Source organism: Cibotium barometz, chromosome 3 (assembly GCF_041138505.1).
Source record: "Cibotium barometz isolate CiBa-2024 chromosome 3, ASM4113850v1, whole genome shotgun sequence".
In the NCBI taxonomy this organism is placed as follows: domain Eukaryota; kingdom Viridiplantae; phylum Streptophyta; class Polypodiopsida; order Cyatheales; family Cibotiaceae; genus Cibotium; species Cibotium barometz.
In genome coordinates, this window is record NC_141048.1 from 47662345 (window position 1) to 47682464 (window position 20120).

Genomic DNA, 20120 nt, shown 5'->3' on the forward strand with positions numbered 1-20120 from the left:
TTCGTGCATTACACTTTTGAATTCTGAATTGTAGTAAGTTGAACTTAAGCCTTTCAACATAACATTATTTGAGGCTCGTCTTAAAGAGAGATTAAAATTACTTTTGGGTGTATATAGAATCAATGTCGCTAAAACATATGTTTTCAAACTAGGGTAATATACTAAGATACCTTGAAATTAGGATAGCATAGTCAAGGATGTATTTCAATTAAGATAGGATAGTCTAAGTACTAGTATGTCTTCAAATTAGAAACTTATTAGCCACATATAGATAAGATTTAAGCCCTCTCTAGCATAGCGGTTAATGCATCACGCTCTCAATTGAGAGATCCTAGGTTCAAGTCCCAATTGAGAGATCTTGTTGAGAGATCCTAGGTTCAAGTCCCAATTGAGAGATCCTAGGTTCAAGTCCCAATTGAGAGATCTTGTGTGTGCTTACGTGAGCTCTGTCTCTCTTCTCTCTCTCTCTCTCTCTCTCTCTCTCTCTCTCTCTCTCACACACACACACACACACACACCCCCCAAAGTAACTCGAGAAAAAGAACATGCATACAATGAAAAATAAATCGAGGTTCTCATTACGTAAGTCAATAAAAATTATCTCATGAGACTTAAGGCAAATTATCTCATGAGATCTAAGTCAATTGAAATTATTATCAAGTTGTTTTTAGTACTATTATTATTATTTATTATTGATTACTAAATTTATTACAGTTTTTAATTATTGAGTACGAATTTCTATTACAAATAACACTAAATTATTGAAAGCCTTTATATTTTTATTGTGTGGTAGGAGGTGGTGGGTGACATGGTGACGAGCTCATTAGAGATGGTGGAAGGGTGGGAAAGACTAGTCAATAACCAGCAAGGACGCATGGCAGAGTTGGAAGTGGCACGTGACATCAAGCATGTGACAGCTGACATTTTGGCACGCAGCTCATTTGGGTCAAGCTACCTCAAAGGCAAAGAGGTGTTTGAGAGGCAAGAGCGTCTCCTTGATCTCCTAAACAACCTCTTTATCCGAAATAGTCTCATCCCATTCTATCAGTAAGTTTTTTAGATACTAGCACTCCATTAACCTTATCGAGTTTGTACCAAAATTTTGCACTAATTTTGTCACATTTAAACCACTTCTTGGATATATATGTTGCTCTTAGCTACTAAATGTTCCATTCATTAGTAGTGCTTATAGAGTTTATTGTGTCTAGTCAGTGGACTTAATGCTTATACATAGATTTAGATTGTTAACTACTAAATGACACACTTGTTCGTACTCATCATTCAACAATTAGATATAAATGTTTTTTAGCTAATTTATTACTTTATCAATATAATATTATATTAATGTTTTGTTTTTATTTAACGGGGATGATGATAGGTACCTTCCCACTGGCACAAATCGTGAGATAAAGGAGATGGAGAAGAGAAATAACAAAGAACTTTTTGAGATTATACAATTGAGGAGAAAGGCTATAGCCAATACAAAATCAGGATCCCACACTACTTATGGGACTGATTTGTTGGGATTGATTTTGGCTGCAGAGGAGCAAGAGGCCAAGCTTGATAGGAAGCAAGCTCGTCTCACCACACAACAAGTGATAGATGAATGCAAAACCTTCTTCTTTGCTGGCCACGAGACTACTGCAAACTTACTTGCATGGACCATGGTTTTATTATCCCTTAACCAAGAGTGGCAAGATAAAGCGAGAGAAGAAGTCTTGGAAGTGTGTGGATACAAGGGTGAACCTAAGGCATCCCAACTAAACAAGCTCAAAATTGTAAGACCTTGATGAGCTTTCTTATTAATTGTTGGTTTTGTTTTTTTAGTGAGGGGTCCAAGCCTTCATAAATCCCTCTTAATAAATAATTTGTCTTAAGTGATTGCATTATGTTTGCTTTTAGTATTATTAACCACATGGATAAAACCTATTGATTTTCTCAAGCTCTCGAGGTGATCATTATAGTGCACATTCCCTAATATAAGATAGTCTCTAACTTACACTAAAATAGTCTATAACTTACACTAAAATAGTCTATAATATAGGTTTCATCATGATGCACATTCTTTAATACAAGTTAGTCTTTGATTTACACCCAAATCAAGTCAAAAGATCAAGCTTTAATGCCAAAGATTCCTTATTATATTCATAACTCAAAGTAGCCTTGAACTAATTACGATGACTAACCTACATTTGTATGTCCTCATTACCTCTCTTGCTAAACTTCAAATATTACTTTTCATTGATGATGTTTGTTATTATATGTGCAGATGGGGATGATATTGAATGAATCACTAAGGTTGTACCCTCCTGTGCCAACATATGGTCGACGTGAGACATTGAACAATGTTGAAAAGGTGAAGTTGGATGGTGGCCAATGGTTGCCACATGGAATGGGGATGACCATTACATGCCTTTTCATACATAGAGATAAAGAGGTATGGGGTGAGGATGTAGATGAGTTTCACCCAGAGAGGTTTGCAAATGGGGTTTCGCAAGCATGTAAGCACCCACACGCCTTCATGCCCTTTGGCATTGGACCCCGTATCTGTATTGGTCAAAACTTTGCCATCATGGAGGCCAAGGTTATCCTATCTCTTATCCTCCAACGTTTTCGTTTCGATCTTTCTCCCAACTATCGTCATGTCCCCCAAATCGCCATCACTATGAGACCGAAATATGGTGTCCAACTTATCCTCAAATCCATATCAATGGATTAGATCAAGTTAACCTTTGATCCTAATGTTTTACTCCACTAGCTTGTGGCCCTTACTGATGTCCAATAAAACTAAGGTTATTATAGCAGCTTTAAGGCTTGCACACACAATTTATATCATTTTTTTATGAGAGAGGATGATGTAGTTGGTTGTACCCTCGACCATTATATCCAAATAGTTGAGGGTGTTTATTCATTCACACAATAAATTATTACATCAAACAATGCCATATTTTAGCAAGGCATCTAAAGTATATATCTCTTGTACATGGATCAATGAAACAGGTTTATTGTGAACTTCTTGATATTACCACTAATGTCGTTACCTAGGGGTGTTATTACTTTTGGGAGATAAATGTCATCTTCAATTAGTAGAATCCCTTGCTTTTGAGTGTCCTTTCGAGTGTTAGTCTTGGTGCATGTCATATTCAATTAGTAGAATCGCCTCCTTTTAAGTGTCCTTTTGAGTGTTGGTCTTGTTGTTTTTTTTTTAAATTCTAATGTAGAGATACTTTACTAATAGTTCCTAAAAGTTCTTGTCTGGGTGGACTTTGGATAAGGCTAATCAAGTTTTTGAGACGGTTCATAGAAAAGGACATTGTCTTTTGGTTTTATCTTCACTAAAGCATTTGATTTGGAAATATGCAATGTTAGTTTTGACTTCTTGTTAGATAAAGTTTTCTTTTGTTTTTGAGACACTTTTATACATGAAGTTGTATTATGGTTTTTTATTTCAATAAGGTGTTGAATAATGGAAAATATTATCAATCTTTCAACTTGATCATTTCTCATGTTCTAACATAAACAAAATATTTAGAATTAAAGTAGAAATTACCATGGTAAAAAATTTATGTCATTTTTAGTAGGCTATACTTTAGTTAGCTAATGAGGATAACAACATCCCAATTATGACTTCATCTTTGAAAAATGTCAAAATATTAGAATTGGTCACTCATTGACGTATTCACCAAACTGTCCAAATTGGTGACTCATCCATAAAGAGAGTTTTTAAGAAAAGAAATTACGTGATCATTTTAATATTGGGCTACCTTGATTTGATATTATTTGAAGTGCAAGACATGTTACTTGTGCCTTACTTTGATTGCACCTCAACTTTGATTAACCTAACAACAACCAAACATCTTGTGGTTTAATACCAAAATAAATCTCTATCTGAGAAGATAATGCCTCCACACTTTCAATGCACAAGTGACTGCTAAAAGTTCTAAATCATGGACCGCTCATGGGGCCTAAGCTTTCTTGATTCATAGGCTATTGGTCTTTCTTCTACTGGTCTTTCTTCTTGTAGGAGGATTCTGACAATTGCAAATCCACACATCAATAATCACTTTAAAAGGCTTATCAATTTTTTGCAATTTTAACATGAGGTTGTTCATTAAAGCAGTTTTGAGTTTGTCGAACACACACTAGTGCATCGGCATCCAATTGAAGGGTATATTTGTCTTTAGCAGAGTTGTGCAGTAGAATTTTGGCATATCTTGGGATGGTTATGTGATACCACCCTGTTTATCCAAGAAATCCTCAAACTTTCTTTATAGTTTTGTGGTAGCAAGTTAGGATGAAGTCCTAAGTGATGTACTTCATGGATATATTATGAGAGTAGTCATTGTAATAGCATTAGGCCTCTCATGAGTCTAAAGTGTTCGACCGGTCATAGTTTAAGAGAGTGTGAACACTTATGGCCATGTATATAAGTGAATATCTTATTGAAATTACAGCAATGTGATGAGCTATGGTGGATCAAATGCTAGAATCAACATCATTAACAAAGTGATTAGTAAATAATTAAAATGTAATTAGTGAGTAATTAATAAATAGCTTAATGTAGGCATGGATAATCAAAAACCAGCAAATTCTCATTAGGCCAATGCCTTAATTTATAGTGTTTACATCCAAGCATCTAATCCCACTGATTTCTCCTTGATTCACTCCACCTCTTTTGCTTGATTCTCTCCACCTCTTCACTTTTCCCAGAATATCTCCCAGAATATCTCCACACTTCCTAAATCTTCTCATGCTACCCTTTATTCTCTCCCAATAGATACTTCTCACCTTTTCACAGGTTCTCTCACATTTACACATCCTCTTTTACAGCCTCTAACCAAAGGGCTTGTTCCCGCACACACCCTATTCAGTTGTATATTTCAATACCTCCCTTCAAGTGAATACTCCTAGCACACCTAGACCCTATACCAAGTTTCCCTCTTACTTGATAGTCCGCGACCAGTGTCTAGCACACCTCCCCTCCTCAAGTTAACTTAGCACACCTGGACCCTGTACCAAGTTTCTCTCTTACTTGATAGCCCGTGACCAGTGCCTCAAGTCCCTAAACTCATAGTCCTTGACACACTCTCTCTCTATGTGTCCAAGGCTTACTATAAGTGCCCGCGACCTTGACTAAAGTGCTCACACATACATCTACCACGTGGCCTACATCATCGATGGCTCAGAGGTGGTTTTACTTTGTTGGGGCAGGTTACATTGGGTTGTGGGGTCTATCTCTCTCTCTCTCTCTCTCTCTCAGAAAAGATGATCCGACTCCACTTCCTTTGGAGCCTCCATGAAGTTTGCCGATGTCGTTCCTTCTCCACTAGGTTTGCTCCACTGGGTTTGCTGTAGCAATCTCTTGCCATGTGTCCTGGCTTTCCAAAGTTGTGGCAAGTGAAGGTCCTTCCTCCTACTCTGCCTCTTCCTCGTCCTCGTCCTCGAGAGAATCCTCCTCGGGTGAAGAACAAATACTTTATCTTGTGCAGTGGTATGAAGGTTGTCTTTTGCCCAAAAGTTAAGAAAGAACTAGAAGAGTTAGAGACTCTTTGGGAAGAATGTGCTTCACACCTTTGAAAAAAGGAGTCCTTTTTTTAAATGGATAGAACTATCACTAGGAGAGAAATCTTGGGAATTATAGGGAGATTAGCTTATGCATTCTACTCTTGTGTATGAGCCATAGTGATTCGCTTCTTTATTTCATACTCTATGTAATAGGCCATAATTTTCTTTGTCATGAAGTTTGGACTCTTGTCTATTTTGGACTTTCTCAACTTCTTTTCCTTCTTCCAACTCAACTTCTTTTCCTTCTTCCAACTCAATGTTGTTGCCTAGTTTAACATCTACTAGCTCTCCCTCACCAACCTTGAAGGCATGGTAAAAAAGTCAATATTTTAAGTGACATTATGATGAAAAATGCCCCTAAATCCCATTAGAAATGGTCCAATAATACACCCTCTCTTGTGAGAAAACTAATAGTGCTCATGAACAAGCATACCTCCATGATCCTTTGCCTATATAGAGGAAGTTGCACTTTTTTTTTCTACATCTCATGATTTATCACCCTCTTTACTTATCACTCCCTCTTTTATCCCACCAAGTCTAACTGCAATAAAAGCACAACTCCTCGCTTGGAGCTTCACCTCCTTGGGTGCATAAGAGACTTGCTGATGAATGATTGGAAGAGTTGAACAAACTACTAGGAGAGCCATGGATAATTATGCTTGCACATACCTTAAAATGTTTGTAAAAGACCCATTGTGTAGCTAAAGAGAGGAAACATGGATGATGCTCCACATGGCCAATGATAAGGCAATTTCCAATGAGCTCCAAGATGGAGCTCCACATGACTAATGAATGGGTTGTCCATACAACAACGTAAAGGTGATCTCTACGTGCATCCAATGTGGCATCGTTGAAGGACGTTCATGTAGGGCTCATGGATAACTATGCTTGCACATACCTTAAAATATTTATAAAAAACCCATCGTACAATTGAAGAGAGGAAACATGGATGATGCTCCACGTGGCCCACTGATAAGGCAATTTCCAATGAGTTCCAAGATGGAGCTCCACATGACCAATGAATGGGTTGTCCATATAACAATGCAAAGGTGACCTATGTAATCCAACGTGGAATCATTGTCAATATGATATCACCACAAAATCCAACGGGGATAAAAAAAACCTTGATGGAGGTATCTAATGCAGCCTACCTACATGTCCACCTATGCATGGAGAAAGATATGTCATTATTGTGTAGGGTATGCTGATGGAGAAAGATGGAGTTATTATCCTAGAAGTAGGTTATAATCATGCTTGGGTAGGGTGGTTGATGTATCAGGCGGCGGTGTGAAAAGAGGAAGCTACCTCGAAAGAAAAAGTATCGATTTTTGAAATGTTTTTAATTTTTTTATTAAAAAACATTTCAACTAGGGATTAGAATTGGGTTTCCCCCTAGATGCAAAAAAAGAATCGAAGACATCCCCCACCTCTTCTTCTCTTACCTTTTTAATTCAAAATCTATTGAATTAATTGAAAAAAAATTAGAACACCATATTGGGGAATATGGGAATTTCCCAAGACTTTGGGACACATGGTCAAAACTTTGGATTTCCCATAACTTGAATACCATGAATCTAAAATGAGCGCTTTATGGCTTATTAGATCCCATTTTTCAAGCGCTTTCCAATGATAGGTCACATGATAGGGTTTTGAGAAACTTACAAATATGTTATCCATGTCCTCCTTTTTTAGTGTTAAAAAATAGGAATTGGGAGATTCCCAAATTCACTAATATGGTGTTTTAGAACCTTTTCTTAAAAGTGATTTATCTTGGAAGCAGGTAATATTGGGTGCTCATCATCAATTAAATGAAATATGCTCAAAGCTAAGCTACTATGGCATATCTAGTTACAAAGTAATCAATGGGTATACATTAATAACACAAAACCTATCTCTATCGTTGGCCTGAGTTTAGCATTGTTTCGGTAGGCCAGAAGGGAGCTGAAGGAGGAACACGAGGAAGTAGAAAAGGACAAAGAACTTGAAGCTGCCAAGCTCAATAGAAAGATCAGTAAAATTGAAGAACAGTATTACAAAGTTACTTCTAGGTGTGCATGGAAATTACAACAGGCTGCTCCAAGACACCGTGCAGGAGTTTGTCTAGCTATACAAAAAAGATATGTCTATTAATCCCCATCTCTTTCATATCTTTAACCTTAGCGATGCATTGTAAAAACGTTTTGTAATAAGGGTATCCTTACTCTATACTGCGTATGTGGGCTTGGCCCTTTAGTGTTCTATATCCTCACTTCTATACTATCTTTTACAGGGCTTGCACCGCTTGCCACGTGGTGGCTTTTTTTAGGTGCAAGACTTGCAGCTGTCACCTCTGCAGGTTGCAGGTTCTCCACAATGGCTCCTCCACGACGCTTGTAGATACTCCACGACGCCTTTGGCACACCTCCACCTCTCTGACATAGCGGTTGCATGGGCGGCCATATGTTCAATGCGACGGGAAGATATTCAAAAATCCATGCGAGAGACTCGAGTCTGCATGTGTGTTTTGCTGTGTGCAGCTAGTGAGTTAGCCACTCTCCCATCTCATGTTCTTTCTGGTTCTCTGTCACGTGGCGACGTGAGGTGTGCTTGCTAGTTGTGATGTAGGTTACCCGCCTTACTGTGTTGTAGCGCGCGTGTCCCCTCCTCAGTGTCATCTGCAGTGTGCCTCCCTCCTCGGTGTCGTCGTCTGCAGTGCGCCTCCTCTCCTCGGTGTTGTCTGCAGTGCATCTCCCCTCCTCGGTGTCGTCTACACGTGTCGTCTGCTGTAGTGCGCCTCCCTTCCACAGTAAGCTCTGAGTTTTTTGCATTCAATGAAAATGATCAACATAAATAAGGTCTGTCTGTGTGGGGTGTGTGTGTGTGTGTGTAATCTATTCAATTTTCACTTTCTAAAGAGTAAACAATAAGAAAAGTTTAAATCAATTTATTTGTTACTCATTTTAGGATAAAGAAGGGCTGAATTCTTAAGGAAGAGAAGGGGGTAGCCTTTTCATCAAGGCATAACATCAAGATTCACTTTAATCAACAAAAAAAGTAAAGAAATCAAAAAACCATAGATTAGAATTTAAAAAGTAGAATTTTTAGCTTACATGGAGTTTTGTGAGCTTTCTTTTGGCTTAAGGGATTGAGGGTTCTACTCTTGTTTGGATCAAGAGTGGCCACCAATTCTTTTGAGAGGATTTAGTAAAAAACAATTGAATTATCAAGTGAATTTAATGTAATTGGCTCTGGGAAGGAGTAGAGTAACAGTGCATAAACACTATTGAGCTTTTACAAAGGGGGAGGATTCTATTTATAGGAAAAAGTGAGCCTCAAACCAAGCAAACTGATTCTAGAATTTTCCAGATCAGTTTGGTCAATTTTTGACCATTTTTTGGATCAGTTCAACTTACTTTTTGGAACTAGACTTGAAATAGGAGAGAGGAGAGATGAAATATCTCATTTTATTGATTTAAAATGGAAAGCAATGATGAGAAAAAAGGTGCCTCCTTCATGAGGCGGAATCCCCACTCTGAGGTGTCAAAAATTCATTTTTTTAATATTTCCTTTGGTCCTTAGTCCACGCTTCATCTTATGTGAGTGTTTACTCTTTTTTGGGGGGTTTTTCTTTATTTCTACAATTTATCTCCTCCCTACATTTGGATTAATCTTATTGGCCCCTCAGAACCTTAATCCAAAATTTTCAGAAAATATGGACCCTTAGACTAAGGTCTTTTGAGCAGATTATAATTAATTTCTAATGCACCTTAGGAAACTCTTTTTAAACTTCTTTTTCGGGAAAATATATTTTAATAAGAAAGAATATTTTTCCATCCAAAGATATCTAAAATTTGAGTTATCTCTCTCTAGAATATTTTCTCTCTCTAGGCCAAAATAGGTAGAAACAAGATCTTTTAATATTCTGAAAAGGGGATTGATTACAGGGGAATAAATTGGACATCTTGAGGGGCTGGGAAGGAATCTTACATTCTCTTCCACTTGAAAAATGCGAGATGTCCTCATCTTGCAAACTGGGGGTAATCCCACATCAGTTTGGCTTCTTTCTCCTAGATGGCGTCTTCAAAAGGATAGAACTTCCATTTGACTAATAATTCTCTTAGAATTCTGTTCTTGAGAACCTTCTCTTGAACATCAAGGATTTCTTTAGGTTGGAGTTCCATCAGCCCTTGGGTTGAAGAAGTTAAGAGTTCATCATTAGGCACATGATTCGGGCTCGGTACATACTTCTTAAGTAGGCTGACATGAAATACATTATGTACTTTGAGATGAGGAGGCAGAAGAAGTTCATAGGCTAAGTCATCTACTTTCTTTGTAATCAGATATGGCCCACAGTATCTGGGGGATAACTTCTTGTAGTTCCCAAGAGATAGAGAACTTCTTTTGGGGTGTACTCAAATGAATACCATATCCGCTTCTTCCAACTTTCTGCCTGACTGCTTCTTATCTGCATACTACTTCTGTCTATCCTGGGCAGCTTTTATATCCTTGCGGATTGACTGCATCTGCTGCCCCATGTCGTCAAGCATGTGTCTGGACATCTTGACCCCCTAATCAATGAGTCGGACCAAGTTAATGGTGTTAGGCAGTCTTGTCCATATAGAGCTTTGAAAGGACTCATCCCGATGGTTCGTTGATAAGAGGCATTGTAGGCAAACTCGACTAGGTGCAGATAGCTTAGCCACTTCTTGGGTTCCCTACCATAGCTGACTGAAGTATATCTTCAATTACTTGGTTCACCCTTTCAGTTTGACCATCGGTCTCGGGGTGGTAAGATGTGCTGAGATCCAAGAAAGTTCCTATTGGTTAGAGAAATGCAGTCCAAAATCTTGACGTGAACTTGGGATCTTGATCACTTACTATTCTCGTGGGTAGGCCATGCAATCTGAAGATTTCCTTGAGGAACACTCTGGCCACATCCACTGCAGTGTAGGTTTCTTTTACTGGAATCAAATGATGGGCAACTTTGGTTAGTCTATCAACTACCACGAAGATGGAGTTGTAACCTGGTTGCTTTGAAGGTAGTCCAGTAATAAAATCCATATTGATACATTCCCACTTCATCTGGGGTATGTCTAATGGATGTAACTTCCCAGGCATTTTAACTCTCTCTGCTTTGACTTTCTGACAAATCAGGCATTGACGTACATGATTAAGTACATCCTTTTTTAGTCCAGGACAAAAGAAGCTTTTCTTATAGACATGTAGGTCTTGATGATTGCTGGATGTCCTACGATAAGGCTATCATGGGCTTCATTCAGAATTTGACCCTTAGGTCCCTCATCATTGGGAATGCATAGCATGCTATTATAATACATAACTCTATCATCCAGGCTATACCCTTGAAATTGGTTCAACTCCTAAGGAGTTTTGCTTTCCTGCATAAGTAGAGTAGCAATAGGGCCAAAGAATCTATCCTTCATGATCTTCTCTCTTGCTTCATTAATCAATGGATTTGACACCACTCTGATTACAAGCAAAGAGGCTTTTCTGCTGAAGGCATCTGCTACCACATTTTCTTTACCTGGGTGGTACTTGATTTCAAAATCAAATTCCTGCAGGGTCTGCATCCACCTTCTTTGGCGCATGTTGAGATCCTTCTGAGTGAAGATCCACTTTAAGCTCTGATGATTTGTCATCAAAGTGACCCAGTAGGTAATGTCTCCAAAACTTCAGGGCATATACTACTGAAAGTATCTGCAGGTCTTGTGGTGGACAGCATAATTTCTCTCATGCGTTCTGATTTTTCGGGATTTATAGGCCACTGCATGACCTTCCTGCATGAGTGCACCTCCCAGGGCAAAACCACTGGCATCAGTTACTACCTCAAAGGGTAGAGAGAAATTTGGCAACTTTAGAATGGGATTGGTTACCAAGGCAGTCTTCAGCTTATCAAAAGCGCTCTAACACCTCGGAGACCATTGAAACGGGGTATTCTTCTTGAGAAGATTTCCATTCAATCCCTTGTTTCACAAAAATAGTACCACTCTGGACTCTCTGTTGGGACCAGCTAGACAGCAATGAGATCCAGTAAACAGATTACAATAATCACTTCGTCAACATACATATATATATCTTCCTCGACATACATATAGGTGTCCTAAGCACCGCGAGCCCATGCATCGCCTGGTCAGAACCCTCCAGGATCCTCCTTAGGTGTCCTGGTACTTCACTCAAGGACCACTTCGTCGGCCCTCGCCCATCGTACCGAAAGCACACCATTTTTCACCATACCCAGGCTGGTCAAGACCTGGGCAGGTTTCTGCCGCGTGAGCTATCCCTCGAACACTCCCCGCCAGCTGTTGCAACCGAACTTCCCTTAGATAAACATATATGCCAAATGCTCCCTCCAGCATTCTGGCATAAGACAATTGGCATAAGACAGTCCTTTAAGAAAACAGGGTTTCTATACAAGTTTTGAGTTTTGATTTTGTTTGAAAACCATGAATAATCTTAAATCCGTATCTCAATACTTCTAGATCCAGGTTTGAATTCCAAACAGAATTCCTCGAATTCTGTTAACTTGATCCTCAAATCAAAATCAAAAGTCTTAACTTAGTTTCAGATTCGGTGGGGGATTTGAGTACATTTTTCCTGAACTGGGTACATCATCATTGATTGAAATTGATGAAGGAATTAGGTCTTGGTCAATAGTATAAATAAGAGTTTGGGTCTGGAAAGGTTCTTCCTAAACTATCTTTCTCGAAAGGTACTATTTCACTTTCTCTTTTTCTAAATTTTATTTGATGAATATTTACTTACAGATTTCTAAAAACATGAATTTCTTACGAGGAATAAAATAATCATTTATCTCGATCTCTGACTTCGATAGTTTAATTGAATTTTCTCATTACCATCTTAGTGAATATGAAACGGTAGCATTTCTTCTCATAGATTATCTACTTATTCATTTTTCTAATTTTTGCAGAAATTAAACAGAGGATTAAGAGAACCCTTATTTAAATATAATCATTCTATATGCATCTATTTATGCATAAAATCTAATTCTAATTAAAGTCACACTTTTATCATCATAAAAATCATTTATGATAAAAATCACTCTTTTAATATGAAAGAATTTCTTTTATGCATCCATTTATGCATAAAAATCATTTATGATGCAAATCACACTTTTAATATAAAAATATCTTTTTTTTTGCATATGTTTATACATACAAATCATTTATGATAAAAATCACTCTTTTAATATAAAAGAATTTCTTTTATGCATCCATTTATGCATAAAAATCATTTATGATGAAAATCACACTTTTAATAAAAAAATATCTTTTATGCATATGTTTATGCATAAAAATCATTTATGATGAAAATCACACTTTTAATATAAAAAAATATCTTTTATGCATACTTTTATGCATAGAAATCAATAATGATAAAAGTAACACTTTTATAATAAAAAATATTCTTTTATGCATACTTTTATGCATAGAATTCAATAATGATAAAAGTAACACTTTTTTAATTAAAAAAATATTCTTTTATGCATAGAAATCAATAATGATAAAAGTAACACTTTTATAATAAAAAAATATTCTTTTATGCATACTTTTATGCATAGAATTCAATAATGATAAAAGTAACGCTTTTATAATTAAAAAATATTCTTTTATGCATAATTTTATGCATAGAATTCAATAATGATAAAAGTAACACTTTTATAATAAAAAATATTCTTTTATGCATACTTTTATGCATAAAAATCAATATGATGAAAGTAACTCTTTTCTAATTTAAAAAAATATATACTTTTATGCATTTTTTTATGCATAAAAATCCATAATGAAGAAAGTAACACTTTCATAATAATAATAATAATAATAAAATTTATCAATATGTATTTTTCTATACATAGAATTTAATTCTATTGAAAGTCATTCTTTTATAAAAATTAATCAATATGCATCTTTCTATGCATGAATGAAAAATGACACTTTTAGAATACTCTAACAATGGGGATTACTCTTTTTGATTAAAAAAATATGTGTGTTTCACAAATTTTCAAAAAATTTCGCCAACCATAACCTCCTTTGTATGGCTGACCATTTTTTATTTTTAACTCTCTGAAATTAATTAGAAGTTCACCAAGAGTATTTAAATCATTCTAATGTAAACATTTTCTACTTATTTAAGAGAAACATTATGAAAAATTTGATTTTATCCAATAATCAATCATCTAGGATAAAGAATGGTTGGATTTACTAAAGAAGAGAGGGGAATGCCTTTTTTTAATGAGGCATAACATCATTTCATTTTAGAGAAGACAAAAATCATAAAAACCATAAAAGAAATAGAAAAGAGAAGAATCTCCAACTTACATGGATAATTTGAGAGCTTTCCTTTGGCTTGATGGTTTGAGGGTTCTACTCTTGTTTGAAACAAGAGTGGCCACCAATCTTTTAGAAGAGGGAAGGTAAAAAACTAATGAATTATGAGTAAAATTCACAGTTTTTGGCACTTGGGAGAAGCAGGGTAACAGTGCAAATTACTATTGACACACTCACAAAACCCTAAAACAGAGCACACAAGGTGAGAGGCTGAAAAATCTTCTTCTTCTTCTTCACACACAACACTCAACACACCATATACAAAGATAAGAGTACACCCATATGAAAAGATACTCAACCAAATACATACTAGGGTTCTCTATAGTGTGAACCCAACTAAATGAGTTGGCGCTATAACTATGCCAGTCTCTAGAATGGCTGTGTCACACAGCCTATCATCCCACTGGCCGCATATCACCCATGATCTCACCAACCATGCCAGTGGTGTAAGTGTGGGGCCTATCTCCCAGGCGGGTCATCAATGTCCACTACCTCACTAGATGAGTTTGATATCTCAACACTCCCCCTTGAGCTCAACTCCATCTCAACACTCCCCCTTGAGCTCAACTCTATCTCATGTACACCAAGCGAAGCCCTGAATCTATGGATCTTCTCTGTACCCAATGCTTTGGTGAAGATGTTAGCGACCTGATCCTTTGTGCTGACATAAACAAGGTCAACGTCTCCTGCCAAAACCTTCTCTCTGACAAAATGGTAGTGGACCTCTATATGCTTCATGCGAGCATGAAAAACTGGGTTCTTGACCAATTGTATACTGCTAATGTTGTCACAGAAAATGACAACTTGTCTATCACTTGTCTATCCACCACTGATAGACCCAAATCTGCAAAACAAGTAGCTTTCTCAACCAAGCTACCTCACATGCTGCCATAACAACACCTCTGTACTCGGCCTCTGTAGTACTGGATAGAGCAATCGTAGGCTACTTCTTGCTGCTCCAAGTCATAGTAGCACTCCCCAAAGAAAACATGAAGCCACTAGTAGATCTTCTATCTGAGATACTACCAGCCCAATCAGCATCTGTGTACCCATGTACACATATCTTTGTCCCAGTTTCATAAAATATTCCACAATGCAAAGTAGACCTCACATACCTCAATATATGTCTCAATGCATCCAAATGTGGCTTCCGAGAAACCTGCATAAATTGACTCACCAACCTAATAGCATAGCTTAAATTTGGCTTGGTGATCGTCATGTAGATCAAGCTTCATACTATGCGCCTATACATAGTAGGATCCCCCAAAATCTCTCCTGAATTTGCACTCAACTTGCCATTTTGATCCAATGGCACTGAGATAGGCTTACATACTTTGACAACATGTCCAAGCCATACTGTCTCTGTAGTAATCCAAAACCATGTGGTGACCTAATCACCTCAATGCCCAAGAAATATCTGAGCTCCCCCAGATCCTTCATCTCAAACTTCTATCTAAGTAAGATCTTTACATCAAAGATCTTTGCATCATGGTCCCCCCGCCATAATGATTAGGTCATCTACATAGATGACAACAAGCACAACCCCTCTATCATTGTGTCTCACATACAGCGAGAAATCTGCATTGGCTACATGAAAGCCAAAAGTGACAAGATATTGAGAAATCTTGTCAGACCATGCTCTTGGTGCTTTTTTTAAGCCATACAAGGCTTTCTTCACTTGCAACATGCTCGGGGTGACTCACATCGTCATAACCAGGTGGTTGCTACACATACACCTCTTCCTGCAAATCCCCATGCAAGAATGCATTCTTTACATCCATTTGATGTAAAGACCATTGCTTTGATGTAGCCCCACTGCTATCACAACTCTCACTGTTGCCATCTTGGCAACTGGGCTAAAAGTTTCCTCATAATCAATGCCATATGTCTGCGCATATCCTTTGGCTACTACCAATCTAGCCTTGTATCTGCTTATACTTCCATCACTGTTATGTTTTACTTTGTACACCCACTTGGATCCAATGGCTTTCTTGCCTTTAGGCAATTGCACTAAATCTCAAGTCTCATTTCCATATAGACCATCCATCTCTTCATCCATAGCTTTCTCCCAACACACATTTCCAACAGCCTCATCAATGCATGTGGGCTCTACAACCTGCACAACTTTTGCCATGTATGCATAGTGATGTGCCACATAACCATCATAGGTAAACCTTTGCACAGGATTCTTCACTCTTCCAGATCTTTGCAGCTTTGCATTCATGGCTTCCATAGCCTTCTTTACACCAGGTGTTCTCATAGCTGGTATCCCAAGATCCTCATCAAGGCTCATCTCTGAGCCACTAGAATCTCCATCAACATGAGAATGCCCTGCAGAAATGTCCGCCATACTAAGGGGCTCAACCACTTTCTCTTTACCTTTATGTGATGTACTAATCACATTTGCAGGATTGGTATTATGATGCAGCCTGCCACCCACTTCATGGTCTATCAATTGAACCACTAGATGAGGACTCTCCCTGGTCCACTCAAAGACTGTGATTACTGACTTGCATTCTATGCAACCACATTTCCACTCACATCAGCCCCAATAGCTTCTTTTTTAGTAGCATACCGGCTGCTCATCTCATCAAAAACAACATCCCTGCTTACCCTCAACTCACGTGTAGCAGGATTATAACACCTATATCCCTTTTGCTCAAGGGAATATCCAATAAACACACATTTTTCAGCTTTTGCTTAGTTCTCAGCTCATCTGGCACATGCACATATGCAATGCATCCAAAGACTTTCAGATGAGACAAATCAGGTTTTCTGCCACAATAAACCTCTCCTCTGGAGTTACATCATGTATGGCTGTAGTTGGAGTCCTCTTCATGATGTAAACTGCTGTAAAAATAGCCTCATCCCCAATAGCTATGAGGCATATTCTTCTCTCCCATCAATGCTCGTGCAATCTCAGCAATGTGCTTGTTTTTTCGCTCAGCAACTCCATTTTGTTGCGGAGTGTATCTGCATGTAAACTGTCTCCGAATACCATTTTTCTTCAAAAATTCAGATAACTCATTGGAGAAGTACTCTCCCCCTCCATTTGACCTTAGGCACTTTACATATTTCCCTGTTTACTTTTCAACCATAACTCTGAAATTCTAAAAATGAGTGAACACCTCACCCTTCTCCTTCATGAAGTATACCCACACTTTCCTTGTGTGGTAATAAATGTCACATAATACCTGCAGCCTCCCATAGACATGGTCTTCGTAGGACCCCATACATCTGAATGCACAACATCTAGTGCATTTCTGCTCACATTTCTGTCACGTGAAAATACATGCTTTGTTTGCTTTCCAAATTGTCATGCTTCACATATTTTCTACATACCTTCAACTTTAAACTTTGGTAGCCTTGTCACAATTCCTTTAGTCTGCATAGACTTAATTCTTTGCACATCTGTCTAATTATTTTATGCCAAATGTCTATGTCTACAACAATTCCTGAACCATTTGCAAACATCGCAGCACTCACTTCAGGCAGGTTTACATTCAATGTAAACATTCTGCCCACTCTGTTGCCTTTTGCACAACCAACCTGCACTTGTCTTTAAAGTCTTCAACATAACAACCCATCAGGGTTAAACCGAACCTGCAAACCTTGCTCAATCATCTGGCCAATTGAAACCAGATTCTTTGTTATGTTCGAAACATGAAGTACATCTGCAAGGTACTTCATTTTGCCATCTTGCATAGACAATGGCACATCTCCAACATGGACAATTGGATGAGCAGTGTCATCCCCTGTTTCCACAAAACCTGGTCTTTCACGGTTTTTCATCTCCTTAAACCACTCCCCATGACTTGTTATGCAATTTGTAGCACCTAAATCAACGTACCATACATCATCTTTATGTGCTGCTTCAACATTTTTAGACATGGCATTAACGACATGATGTATAACAAACAACCTTTCATTATCCTCATTGTTTCTGCTCAAGGACGCATAGTTGTTTTGCTGCAATTTCCCATTTTGCATGTTAGCCTGCTATTATAATAACAATCTACCTGCACATGTCCAGGCTTACCACAATAAAAGCATCCACGTGTATCATTATACTGCCTTTGCCAATTTCCATGACCTCTTTGACTCCCCCTACCTCTAAATCGGCCTCTTCCACCTGCGTGTTATTGTGAATTCTGGGACTGTTATTGTTGCTGCTACTGCGGCCATAATTCTGATTACTTGTTTGGCCACCTCCTTGGCCGCGTCCACAGCCTCCTCTACCTCATCCTCTTCTTGAACTTGTGTAGAAGGCCTGTTGCTCTGAACTATTTTTATTTTGTGAAGACTATTGGTCTTCACCCAAGCTCTTCTCTTCTATAATCAACATAGACATCAAATCTATGAAATTGGGAAGGTTTTCCCGAGTCTGAATAGACGTCTTGAACGCCTTGTATTGTAGCCCGAGACCACGTAGACAGACTTCCACCTTATCATCATCATCTACTGAAACGCCAATAGATGCAAGGGATTCCACAATACCCTTGATCTTCAATGCATAGTCATTTCACAGACATACTCTTTTTCTCCACAGTATGAAGTTTATTCTTCAGCTGTATCTTTTGTGCCTTGGTATTCATTTCATAGAGTTTTACCAAGGTGTCCCACGTCTTCTTGGGGGACTTGGCATCCTGTATGTGCCCAATCATGGTGTCCTGTATACTGATAGAGAGCCAATACATAACTTTTCTGCCTCCTTGGTTCCAACCCTTGAAGTCTTTCATATCTAAAGAGCAGTCGGATTGATCTCCGGTATCTCCGGTGCCTCTTCATGTGCTCACCTTCTATGTAGTCCTAGTAACCCTTTCCCATCAGGAAATTCGTCAACTTGAACCTCCAAGCATGGAAGTTGTTCTTATCAAGCTTCTCAGCAACAATCTGGTTTATGCCATCATTTGACATCTTGCCAGACACATAAATTTACCAAAGACAACACTCTGGTTTGTCTTGCACAAACTGTTGTACTGCAGCGGTACTATACTACACTCAACCAGTGACCTCAATGTGCATACATACACCCAATGGCAATTGTTGACCTCAATGTGCATACATACACCCCCAATGGCAACTGTTGACCTCCTTGTAGCACACACATGTCTGCACAACCAATCTGTCTTCCTGCAGTTCTTAAAACAGAGGACTTAGAAACGAGGACTTACCTGCGGTGCTCGAAATCACCTGCTTTCTGAAAAACAGAGGTCCTAACGCACCCAAAACACATTTTCGGCCCGAAAAATGAAGTCCGATAGGATAATATAGTTTCCCTATAGCTTTACTCCTGCAAAGAAATCTCCTCAATCAGAGATCATTTGCCGGTGCCTCCCGTAGAGCTCCCGACAAGGGTGTAGTCGCCAACACAAATAGGGAAGAGTAGTTGAAGCTCTTACCCTCGTACTGCTTCCTGTGCTTCTCTTGCTTGCAACTCAACCCTTAGCATGAACCAAGCTCTGATACCATGAAAAGATGCAAGGGAGAAGAGAGCTTGAGCTCTTGTAAGCACACACACACACACTCACAAAACCCTAAAAGAGAGCACACAAGGCGAGAGGCTGAAAAATCTTATTCTTCTTCTTCACACAACACTCAACACACCATATACAAAGATAAGAGTACACCCATATGAAAAGATAACCAAATACATACTAGGGTACTCTATAGTGTGAACCCATATGAAAAGATAACCAAATACATACTAGGGTACTCTATAGTGTGAACCCAACTAAATGAGCTGGCGCTATAACTATGCCAACCTCTAGAATGGCTGTCACACAGCCTATCATCCCACTGGCCGCATATCACCCATGATCTCACCAACCATGCCAGTGGTGTAAGTGTGGGGCTTATCTCTCAGGCAGGTCATTAGTGTCCACCACCTCACTAGATGAGCTCGATATCTCAACACCCAATAGGGTTGAGATATGGATTGTAGGTAGATTAAGACAATTATTGAAATCTATATTTCATGGTGGTTGACCAAATCTACATTTGATTGGTTGACCAAATTTACATTCAATGGGTTAGCCAAATGTGGTGAGAGAAGAATCAAGTAGGAAAGTCCCTAATATGAGTGAACTATGAATTAAATATAGATTTGGGAAATTGTCCAAATCTACATTGAGTAGTTGGCCAAATCCCCATTAGGAGTGAGGTAATAACTATAAATAGATTTGGATAATTGTCCAAATTTGTATATTAAAT

The 20120-nt window shown here is 38.3% G+C and overlaps 1 protein-coding gene across 1 annotated transcript in view; it reads left to right on the forward strand.

Annotated features, from left to right (window-relative positions):
* The window catches only part of LOC147640167 (cytochrome P450 709B1-like), a 4066-nt gene extending 1095 nt beyond the window's left edge, over window positions 1-2971 (forward strand). The window contains exons 3-5 of the mRNA XM_086778065.1: window positions 794-1047; window positions 1379-1778; window positions 2270-2971. Of these exons, the coding sequence (XP_086634191.1) occupies window positions 794-1047; window positions 1379-1778; window positions 2270-2719 (1104 nt within the window). The 3' untranslated portion in view covers window positions 2720-2971. The remainder of the gene's footprint in view (window positions 1-793; window positions 1048-1378; window positions 1779-2269) is intronic.
* Window positions 2972-20120: the final 17149 nt, after the last annotated feature.